The sequence below is a fragment of the Mchenga conophoros genome, linkage group LG9 (assembly GCF_057382185.1).
Source record: "Mchenga conophoros isolate Kocher_MC1m ecotype Shallow Benthic linkage group LG9, M_conophoros_male_GT1.1, whole genome shotgun sequence".
Taxonomy (NCBI): Eukaryota; Metazoa; Chordata; class Actinopteri; order Cichliformes; family Cichlidae; genus Mchenga; species Mchenga conophoros.
This window is the reverse complement of record NC_140534.1, coordinates 33945738-33956687: the sequence shown is the minus strand read 5'-3', so window position 1 is coordinate 33956687 and position 10950 is coordinate 33945738. Positions and strand designations below refer to the sequence as shown.

At 41.4% G+C, this 10950-nt stretch overlaps 1 protein-coding gene across 2 annotated transcripts; it reads left to right on the top strand.

Moving 5' to 3' along the window:
- The first annotated feature begins 208 nt into the window (after nucleotides 1-208).
- On the top strand, nucleotides 209-10155 carry LOC146567745 (uncharacterized). Of its 2 annotated transcripts, none has more exons than XM_085287755.1 (4): nucleotides 209-334; nucleotides 1792-1886; nucleotides 4165-5094; nucleotides 9123-10155. In XM_085287755.1, the coding sequence occupies exons 2-4, from the start codon at nucleotides 1869-1871 to the stop codon at nucleotides 9678-9680; spliced, it is 1506 nt and encodes a 501-aa protein (XP_085143881.1). In that variant the 5' UTR covers nucleotides 209-334; nucleotides 1792-1868; the 3' UTR covers nucleotides 9681-10155. The 2 variants fall into 2 exon arrangements, with proteins under 2 accessions (XP_085143881.1, XP_085143882.1); XM_085287756.1 differs by having other exon boundaries at nucleotides 260-334; nucleotides 1795-1886.
- Nucleotides 10156-10950: the final 795 nt, after the last annotated feature.

Here is a 10950-nt window from a genome sequence, read left to right as displayed (position 1 = left end):
CGAGGGGAAGAAGTTGTTTTTGCAGGATTCACAGGAAAACATGAGAGCTGAGTCTCGTGAGTAGACACACTGATTAAATAAGTCACCGATCATAACAGAGAAGCTCGGCAGCAAACTGTGATCCATGCTGTGAATCCACCGAGCATTTTCTGACGCTGGAGGAAGCAAACTTATTCAAAATCGACGTTCAATATGGAGTCGTATTTCAGTTCCTCCACACCAGCAGGTGGCGGTAAACCACTTATTGATATTTGTCAACGCCAGAAAACAGGAGGAACGAGCGGTCCGGCTTCATCCAGCAGGAGTTTTCTCTCGTTTTGTGGCTCATCTAAAGGTAAGCACCGACCTAAATTTAGCCTGAGCTCAGTTAATCCCGAGTTTAGCTCCTGAAGAGGTCTTCTGCTGCTCTCCTCGGTGCTGCCGCTGTTCTGCATTATCTGCTGATGGTCAGACTGACGTGTGGGAGGTGCCCACAAAGCAGAACAATACAAATAATAATTAAAGAAAACACCGAATATTTCGTCTTTAAAATGCATTTCTTTGCTTTTCGTTTTTAACGCCACACAACAGTCCGCCGTCGCGCTGTTTTTCTCAGAAAAGTCTCTTTCGAGCCGCAAAGCTACAGCCCGATGTAGGTGTCCGCGCAGATGCCTGTTTAGAAATTAGCCAGTGTCCATAAACTGGTCGGTTCTTCCCAGTATTCTTGTTCTTCCCACACACGCGTTTATCATTTGACGATGGTCAGCTCCGCACCTAAAGAGACAGAACCCGGGGCCTGCTATCTGCACAGACCAGCTGGAGGTTTAAGAGGAGCTTGGTTACACTACTGTAGTGCCAAAAAGCGATTTCCAATGTTTCTGTGTGTTTTTATGTGCAATATCTTTACCTATGTTGTTAAATAGACTTCAGTGAACAGGGTTTACAAAGGGGTTCTATATAAATTTTTAAAATGACCTGTTTTTCAAGTATCTTTATAACTCTTTGTTGTTGTACTTGCATATCATTTATGAGGGATACATTTAGCATATGTTTCACATATGTCACATAACACACATAAGTAGTTATTGATAGCAGTTTAAATACAAGCAATCAGTTTTTGGCAAATACCGGAAATCAGGGTTTGGCAGACGATCATTTTTTGGCACAACGCAGCAACCGAGCACAAGCGGCAGGAGAGACGAGACAAAATAGAATACGTAACAGTGGTACAGAAACACACTTCTGTGCCCTTTTCCCCTCTGTAACCGTGGTGGAATACAATCGTTTTAAAAACCGAGGCACACCTGTGCTCAGGCTGAAGGTGGAGGGTGTTGGTTCCCCAGCCCTGCACTTTGGGGTCTGTTAGTCAGAAAGTGAAGCATCCAGTTGCTGGTCAGTATAGAGTTGATTGATGGTCAGCTTAGAGGAGAAGGTGGTATTCTAATGAGCTGTAATGAACAAATAGCATTCAGACATAAATGCTTCTTCCTATTTGAGTCCAGTGATGATGAGGGTGGGGTCAAAATGGAGTAACTTTGTGACAAAGTTGGACAGCTTTTGTTCTAAAGGTTTGGAGAGAGCCTGTCTGTGTGTCTGCATTCACTTTGTTCCTCTAACAGAAAATCAATGTGCAGATGTTGATTCCTGCAGTGACTGTTGTTCTTCATCCTGTAGAAACCATCCTGCAGCTGCTGGAACAAATCACTCCTTTTAATGTTTTCTATTTAGAAGATAATTTTTATTTTCTCTGCTTCTTTTTGTCAGGGATCAAAATGATGTCCTAATCCTTAAAGTTCTGTTTTTGTGTCCCAGCAGGAGAAGAGTCTGACGGAGAAGCCGAGGAACATTTTTAGCCGTTAGGACTGAACTCAGTCGCTACAGAGGAAACAATGAGCTCGACACAAAACGTGAGAAAAATATCTCCGTATATCACAGTACTGTGCGCAAGTCTACAGCCTCATTTCTTCATATTTTGCTTCCAAGCACCCAGACATTCTTGTAGTTTTATTGTGATCTTGAGCATTTTGTGCAATATCTGAAAGCCATGTCCTTAAAACGTAAATTAAAACATAACAGAAAAGTGGTCCAATGCAGACTCCAGTGAGGAAAGCTAGGCGGTCACAAGTCTGCTACAACTATGCATTGTCATTTGAGATAAAGTTCAGCTGGAGGATGATTGAAGAACATTAGAATAGTTCCCAGTTAGATCAGAGCAATATTTTTCCCTGAAATTCTCATCCCTTATTACTAGGGACAGTCCAGTAGAGTCATTTCTTAGTCGACTAAACAAGGAAAAAATATTAGACTGACTAATCTAAAACTAAGAAACATTTAGATATTAAGTTAAATTTAAAAAAGTTTAAAGTCAAAAACTAATGACAAGCCATCGATCACATTCTTCAACAATAAATCCAGCAGTTTAACTGTGCCGCACCTCGCATCATTCATTATGACTATTACACATTATACTCCAGACAGACAACGACATACCGATGTTAGATATGATGTGAAAACACATTACTGCCAAAGATGTTCACGTATCACTAAAACACGACAAACTAATATCCGAAAAATGAATAAACTGAGACTGAAAAGTACAGCGCATTGTGCCACACGTTATGAATGATGGACCTGGTTTCAAAGTTTATGATGACCACTTTGATAAAAATTAAAATCTAAAATAACAAAACGATTAATACTCCTCCAGCTTATCGATTCAAACATGGAACCATTCCCAGGTTGGCCAGTAGGTGGCCTCCTCCCAGATGTGCCCAGCTGGAACACCTTTCAATGTGGAGGAGTCACGGCTCTACTCTGAACTGCTCCTGGATCACTGAACTCACACCCACCTTCTGGATAAAACTCATTTCTGCCGCTTGTATCTGTGATCTCATTCTGATAGTGTTAAAAAAAGGATGAGACTTAGATTAAACAGATTAGATTAAGTAGGGCTGCTCAATTAATCGAATTTTAATCTCGATTACGATCTGGGCTTACGAACTGAGCCGATTATTAGCCCCTCCCTCGTGCTTTACTGTCGCGCTGCTCCGTGTGGCAAATCGAGCGCACCTCTCTGCATTTCGAACACGTGTCACAACAATTAAGAGCAGCGGTCTCCAACCTTTTTTGCGCCACGGACCGGTTTATGCCCGACAATATTTTCATGGACCGGCCTTTAAGGTGTCACGGATAAATACAACAAAATAAAACTAGTACCTGTACCGAAAAAAGAAGATTTATTCATAACACACGTGAACAGACCCAGGAAAACCGAGTAAACGATAAAAACGATAACAAAATAACGCTGAAAACCGATAAAAACCCTGAAAACCAGACATTTCACACCTGAGCCTCAACTCTCGCGGCCCGGTACCAAACGACTCACAGACCGGTACCGGTCCGAGGCCCGGGGGTGGGGGGCCGCTGATTAAGAGGACCCGAGGGAAGCTCGGAAAGCTAAGCAGAAGTTATTTGGAGAGGAGAGTGACTGCCGTTGGTTGAAAAGAGAGGTAAAAAAAACTTCAGTGGTGTGGAAACATTATGGGTAGGTGGAGTCAGACGTGGATCAAGTAGACACAGTGTGTAAACTTTGCTACAGTGTCGTAGCTGCACCACAGAGCAACACTGCAAAGTTCACTAAACATAGATGTTTACATTTTTCATTGATTTCTTATATTGCAAACATTTGCACTGTTATCAGTATTTGCACACTATTTTATATTATGTTTTGACAGTCTTTAAAGTCATTATTCAACACATTGTTATTGTTAAATAAATATCGTCAAATAATCGAGATCTCAATTTCAGTGAAAATAATCGTGATTATCATTTTTGCCATAATCGAGCAGCCCTAAGATTAAGTGACTAATAAGTCTGGTACCGAGTGGTGACGGCAGTCGGTACTCATTGCCCATATTGTAATTAGCATTGCTGCCAAATGCACATTCTTGTTTCAGCATCAGGTGTACAAGAAGGTTATCTTAGGTTGAATCAGTGACCTTTAACTGGCCGTCAGCATGAAAGGTTGTCTGTTTGTATGTGTTAGCCCTGCAGTAGATTAGTGGCGTTTCCACAATATAACCCTTAATTGTCCACCACAACCCTGTTGTTGATAATTGGCGGATGGATGGATGTTCCATAATTGCGTTTCACTCATTACCTCATTTTGAATCTCTGTCACTGCAGGACCAACATGGAGCAGGAAGTCAGCGCTCTCAGGAGGCCGACAAACCTCACAGAAGAAAGGGAGAGAGAAAATACAGCTGTGATGAGTGTGGGAAGTCTTTCACACACATGAGTAGCCTAAAAAGACACCTTGTCTTCCACAGTGACATTAAACCATACAGCTGTGATCAGTGTGGGAAGAGTTTCAACCAGAAAAGCAGCTTGAGCATGCATAAATTCATCCACAGCATTAAACCATACAGGTGCGACGTGTGTGGAAGGTCTTATACTCGATCTGGACATTTAAAAAGTCATCAAGTCATCCACAGTGGAGTGAAACCATTCAAGTGTGACTTGTGTGGAAAGTCTTATACTCAAGCTGGACATTTAAAAAATCACAAAGTCATCCACAGTGGAGTGAAACCATTCAGGTGTGACTTGTGTGGAAAGTCTTTCACTGAGATGAAGAGCCTAAAACGACACGAAGTCTTCCACACCGGAGCTAAACCATTCAGCTGTGATCAGTGTGGGAAGTGTTTCACCCGCAAAGAAGGCTTGGAAAATCACAAGCTCATCCACAGCGGACTTAAACCATACAGCTGTGATCAGTGTGGCAGAGCTTTTACTTGCAGGAAAAATTTATGGATTCATCAAATTACCCACTCTGGAATAAAGCTATACAGCTGTGACGTTTGTGGAAAAACGTTTAGTCATCTGGGGAGCCGAAATAAACATCTGCGCATTCACACCGGGCAGGATGTGTGCTGCTGTGATCTGTGTGGCAAACGCTTTGTTACATACAGCAACTTACAAATCCACAAACTTACCCACACTGAGGAGAGACCTTATAAATGTGAGCTGTGTGATAAGGCTTACAAAGCTCCAAATTCCCTGAAAGTGCACCAGAAGAGTCACACCAGAAAGAGACTGTACAAGTGCAGTTACTGTGACGTAAGTTGTTGGGTTTTTTTAATCTTGTTGTTTTAGGCTGGTTGTTTGGACGACCGCTCAGTAAACTGTATTATGTAATGCATGTAAATGCAGCACTGGGCAATTCGGACATTGTTGTTTTCACAGTCATTATAGAAATCAATGGTCGCTCATTCGTAGTGCTAAAGTTGATATTGCAGTATTTAAGGTTGTGTTGGTTTCAGTATTATTATTTCTGCTCAGGTGTATATACAATACACATTATTTAAGTATCATGAAATAAAGTTTAGGCCACAGTGTTATTTTAGATAAAGCGCTGCTGATAGGATTGTATGATTGTATGATTTGCAGTGTAATATCAGAACTGTTAAAGTATTTGGACTAATATGTTAGTGTTAGTGTAATATTGTAGTTGTATTAGATTGATATTCATCAGTATTGTTGGATTATTAGTATTATACTATTGTATTACTATTGTAGTAACTGATTGGACTTCAAGTATTTTGGTGGTAGTAAGTAAGTAAAAACTTTATTTATATAGCACCTTTCAAGATAAAAATCACAAAGTGCTTCACAGAAGCTAAAACCTAAAAATAAAAATCAACTAAAAGCAAGTTTAAAAAGATGGGTTTTTAGCTGTTTTTTAAAAGCGACCACTGAGTCCACAGATCTCAGGCTCAAAGGGAGAGAGTTCCACAATCTGGGGGCCACAGTTCCAAAAGCTTTGTCGCCTTTTGTTTTCAGCCTCGTGTGCTGGACAGCAAGCAAGCCCTGGTCACATGACTTCAGGGACCTGCTGGGAATGTATGGATGCAAAAGTTCACTTATATATGTTGGTGCTTGTCCATGCAGGGCCCTGAAAGTCAAGGTCAAAACCTTAAACTGGATCCTGAATTTAACGGGGAGCCAGTGCAGCTGAATCAGCAGGGGTGTGACGTGGGAAAACTTGGAGGACTTGGTCAGAAGCTTTGCAGCAGCATTCTGAACAACTTGCAGACGATCCAAAGAGGCTTTACATAAACAAGTAAACAAAGAATTACAGTAGTCCAGACGAGATGAAACAAATGCATGAATGACAATTTCTAATTCGGAGCGCGATACAATGGGACTCAGCTTAGCAATGTTTCTCAAATGATAAAAACAGGAGCGAACCAAAGATTTTACATGGGCATCCAAAGTCAGAGCTGAGTCAATACTAACACCAAGGCTCCTGATAGACGGTTTTGCAAATGTAGCAAGTGGACCCAAGTTTTCCATAACACTAGGTATAAAAGTTTTAGGAGCACAAACAAGAACTTCAGTCTTCTCCTCATTTAGTTGAAGAAAGTTTCCAGCCATCCAACATCTAATGGAGTCTATGCGCTTGTGCAAAATCTGTAGCTTGGAAACATCATGGGGCTTAAAGGAGATATATACCTGAATATCATCTGCATAGCAGTGATACGAAATGTCCTTAAAAGTGCTCAAAAGTGTTGAAGAGGAAGTAAATACAGTAAGAACAATAAAGGCCCCAAAACTGAACCTTGTGGCACACCATAGGCAAGAAAAGTAGAAGAGGAACTGTACTTAGAGGTAGCCACAGAAAAGGATCGTTCATGCAAATAGGATTCAAACCAGTCCAAAGCAGCCCCTGATATACCCACCCAGTCTCTCAGCCTATCTAGCAGAATATGATGGTCCACAGTATCAAAGGCGGAGGTCATTTCCAACATCAACAGAACGGAGCATTCTCCTGCATCACATCTCATTAAAATGTCGTTGGAGACTCTAAGAAGTGTAGTTTCAGTAGAGTGAGCTCTACGAAAGCCATATTCGAATTTATCCAGAATGCTGTATTCATCTAGAACAGCTATAAGCTGCTTAGCCACAACCTTTTCTAAAATCTTAGAAATGAACGGTAATTTTGAAATCGGTCTGTAGCTACTGAGAAGAGAAGCATCAAGCTTAGGTTTTTTTAACAGTGGGTGAATAACAGCATTCTTACAATAAACAGGGACCTGACCAGAAACCAGTGAGGTATTAATAATTGTGAGCACACAGGGACCAATAGACTGAAAGACATTTTTAAACAAAGATCCAGGTAAAATATCAAAAGAGCAGGAGGATGCTTTCATTGAATTAACCAACTTGACCAGCTCAGGTAAGGACACAGGTAAAAATCTTTCTAAAATTACAGGCCTAGCTTGAGTTGGAGCAGACAAGAGAGACACAGAAGGAGAGATACTGTTCCTAGTATTGAAGCACTGGCGTGGCAGGACTGTAAATTACATTAGTACTGTGTTGCAGTGATATTTGGTGGTAGTACGGTACAGTGGTACTGTAGTAGTGTTGTGGTATTATTGTAATATTATGTGCAGGTACTACAGGGAGTGCAGAATTATTAGGCAAGTTGTATTTTTGAGGAATAATGTTATTATTGAACAACAACCATGTTCTCAATGAACCCAAAAAACTCATTAATATCAAAGCTGAATGTTTTTGGAAGTAGTTTTTAGTTTGTTTTTAGTTTTAGCTATTTTAGGGGGGTATCTGTGTGTGCAGGTGACTATTACTGTGCATAATTATTAGGCAACTTAACAAAAAACAAATATATACCCATTTCAATAATTTATTTTTACCAGTGAAACCAATATAACATCTCCACATTCACAAATATACATTTCTGACATTCAAAAACAAAACAAAAACAAATCAGCGACCAATATAGCCACCTTTCTTTGCAAGGACACTCAAAAGCCTGCCATCCATGGATTCTGTCAGTGTTTTGATCTGTTCACCATCAACATTGCGTGCAGCAGCAACCACAGCCTCCCAGACACTGTTCAGAGAGGTGTACTGTTTTCCCTCCTTGTAAATCTCACATTTGATGATGGACCACAGGTTCTCAATGGGGTTCAGATCAGGTGAACAAGGAGGCCATGTCATTAGTTTTTCTTCCTTTATACCCTTTCTTGCCAGCCACGCTGTGGAGTACTTGGACACGTGTGATGGAGCATTGTCCTGCATGAAAATCATGTTTTTCTTGAAGGATGCAGACTTCTTCCTGTACCACTGCTTGAAGAAGGTGTCTTCCAGAAACTGGCAGTAGGACTGGGAGTTGAGCTTGACTCCATCCTCAACCCGAAAAGGCCCCACAAGCTCATCTTTGATGATACCAGCCCAAACCAGTACTCCACCTCCACCTTGCTGGCGTCTGAGTGGGACTGGAGCTCTCTGCCCTTTACCAATCCAGCCACGGGCCCATCCATCTGGCCCATCAAGACTCACTCTCATTTCATCAGTCCATAAAACCTTAGAAAAACCAGTCTTGAGATATTTCTTGGCCCAGTCTTGACGTTTCAGCTTGTGTGTCTTGTTCAGTGGTGGTCGTCTTTCAGCCTTTCTTACCTTGGCCATGTCTCTGAGTATTGCACACCTTGTGCTTTTGGGCACTCCAGTGATGTTGCAGCTCTGAAATATGGCCAAACTGGTGGCAAGTGGCATCTTGGCAGCTGCACGCTTGACTTTTCTCAGTTCATGGGCAGTTATTTTGCTCCTTGGTTTTTCCACACGCTTCTTGCGACCCTGTTGACTATTTTGAATGAAACGCTTGATTGTTCGATGATCACGCCTAAGAAGCTTTGCAATTTTGAGACTGCTGCATCCCTCTGCAAGATATCTCACTATTTTTGACTTTTCTGAGCCTGTCAAGTCCTTCTTTTGACCCATTTTGCCAAAGGAAAGGAAGTTGCCTAATAATTATGCACACCTGATATAGGGTGTTGATGTCATTAGACCACACCCCTTCTCATTACAGAGATGCACATCACCTAATATGCTTAATTGGTAGTAGGCTTTCGAGCCTATACAGCTTGGAGTTAGACAACATGCATGAAGAGGATGATGTGGACAAAATACTCATTTGCCTAATAATTCTGCACTCCCTATATAGTATTAAATTAGTGTTGTTACAGTGTTGTGGGACAGAGATGCTTTTCATTTTAGGCGACGTTCAGGATACAAATGTTGAGGGATTCCCTGACTTACACTGTCTTTGTGTCTTTGTTTAGAGGCAGAGCGACACAGATGGATCCAGTTCTCAGCCCTGTTGTCACTGTGGTGCTGTGAAACCGTTTTGTTGTGACCTTTGTGGAAAAGCTTACAAGAAGAAAAAAGGCCTGATATGGCATCAGCGTAGACACACTGGACAAAGACTGAACTACTGCAAACAGTGTGGGAAAGGCTTCCCCACTCCAAGTGCATTAAAGCAACATGAACTCTTCCACAATGGTGTGAGAGAGCACGTTTGTGACCAGTGTGGGTCATCCTTCATCACTACAGGTGACCTTAAAGTGCATAAACGCGTCCACACAGGAGAGAAACCATACAAATGCAGCCACTGTAACAAAAGCTTCTCACACTCAAGTAATCGTAACATTCACGAACGTGCACATGAGGAAGACAACTACATGGTTTATCAGCATGATCTTGCAGAACTGAAATCACTGGATCACAATGACTCTGAAGAGACAGAAAGATCCTCTTCTGGTTTCAGGGTTGGACTTAAAAACCTTGAGATCAGGCTCCACAGAGTTCAGATGGAGTCTCCTGTAAAGAGTGTCAGCTGATGTCACACTTGGATCTGATGAGCTAGCTCTGAACCCTGAATCTTAAATTAAATTTCAGCTGAAAACGGCATATCCAGAAGAACAGAATATACTCAATGATTGAGCATGCATCCAGACACTACTGTCTGTACTTTATTCTATTTCTGTTGCTTGTGGGTCTCAGTGAAGATGTCCACGAATGCCTCATGTTCACCAAACTAACTAATACTAAAACTAAGGATATTTCCTCTGTATTGTTATTGTTATTAAGTGCTCTATGGCAGAGAAGAGGGCTCCACTGAGGGTGGTGAAGGCTTCCCAGAGCGTCGTTGGCAGCAGCGTCCCCGCCACAGCAGACACGTACACCGACTGTTCTTCCTACACTGTAAACATGCTTCTTCTTATACTGTAAATACTCTATGTGGAAGTTGAGTGCAGAGCTCACTCGATGTAAATGCATGTGCTGGAATGACAATAAACACCTTAAACCCATGAATGTGCCTCTGTCTGCTCTGACACTCTTCAGTAAGCAGTGTTTTGCACGAGTGGAACGTTTGATTCCAGCTGGAGACACGAATCCTTTCACGCAGAACAACTTTAGTGTTACACTAATATTTTTTTTTTCTAAAGATCAATGCTCATAAAAAAACTATATTTAAATAATCAAATTAAGTTTAACCTCCTAAGACCCGAACTCTTCAATGGCATGCATTTTTGATTTCTCTTTAATATTGGGGCTGATTGGAACCCGATGAATGTAAAAACAAAGAATCACCAGATTGACTTTTTTTTTTTTACCTGATTTTTGTTTCTAAGAAAAATCAGAGCCACATATAAGGATATTCATTAAAATTTTTTGATAAAAACAGTGGCAGTATGTCCTCGTAAGTGGATATCAGGCCCTTGTAGAGCAAAATTTAGTATTTTGACCCAAAATTTGATGTCCACATATGTGGACAGGAGGGCCTAGGTAGGAGGTTAATGTTCACTGTATTTCGGTTTAGTTCTGTTCCTGCATTGCAGAATGAGCAGCTTCTCACAAACATTTAATCTCACTTCATAGCTGTTCTGTTCAAATGACAGCCTCATTAATGAGGTGACAGCTCACCCGGTGGTTCTCCACTCTTATATGACCTGTACAGTGGACTTTCGGAGAACCCAGTCTGTCCCGTGCACATCAGCCACGATGCAGGACAGGAGAGAGGATCAACAGTGCTGATCTACCTGTACAGGTACAAGGTCAGGAAATATCTCTGCAGAGTTCTCACATCCCGGATATAAACTGCTTAAA

Bases quoted from the DNA above. Each gene is read 5' to 3' on its own strand.
- LOC146567745 (XM_085287755.1), top strand. The intron at 5,095-9,122 runs GTAAGTTGTTGG...GTCTTTGTTTAG, and splicing joins ACAAGTGCAGTTACTGTGAC to AGGCAGAGCGACACAGATGG.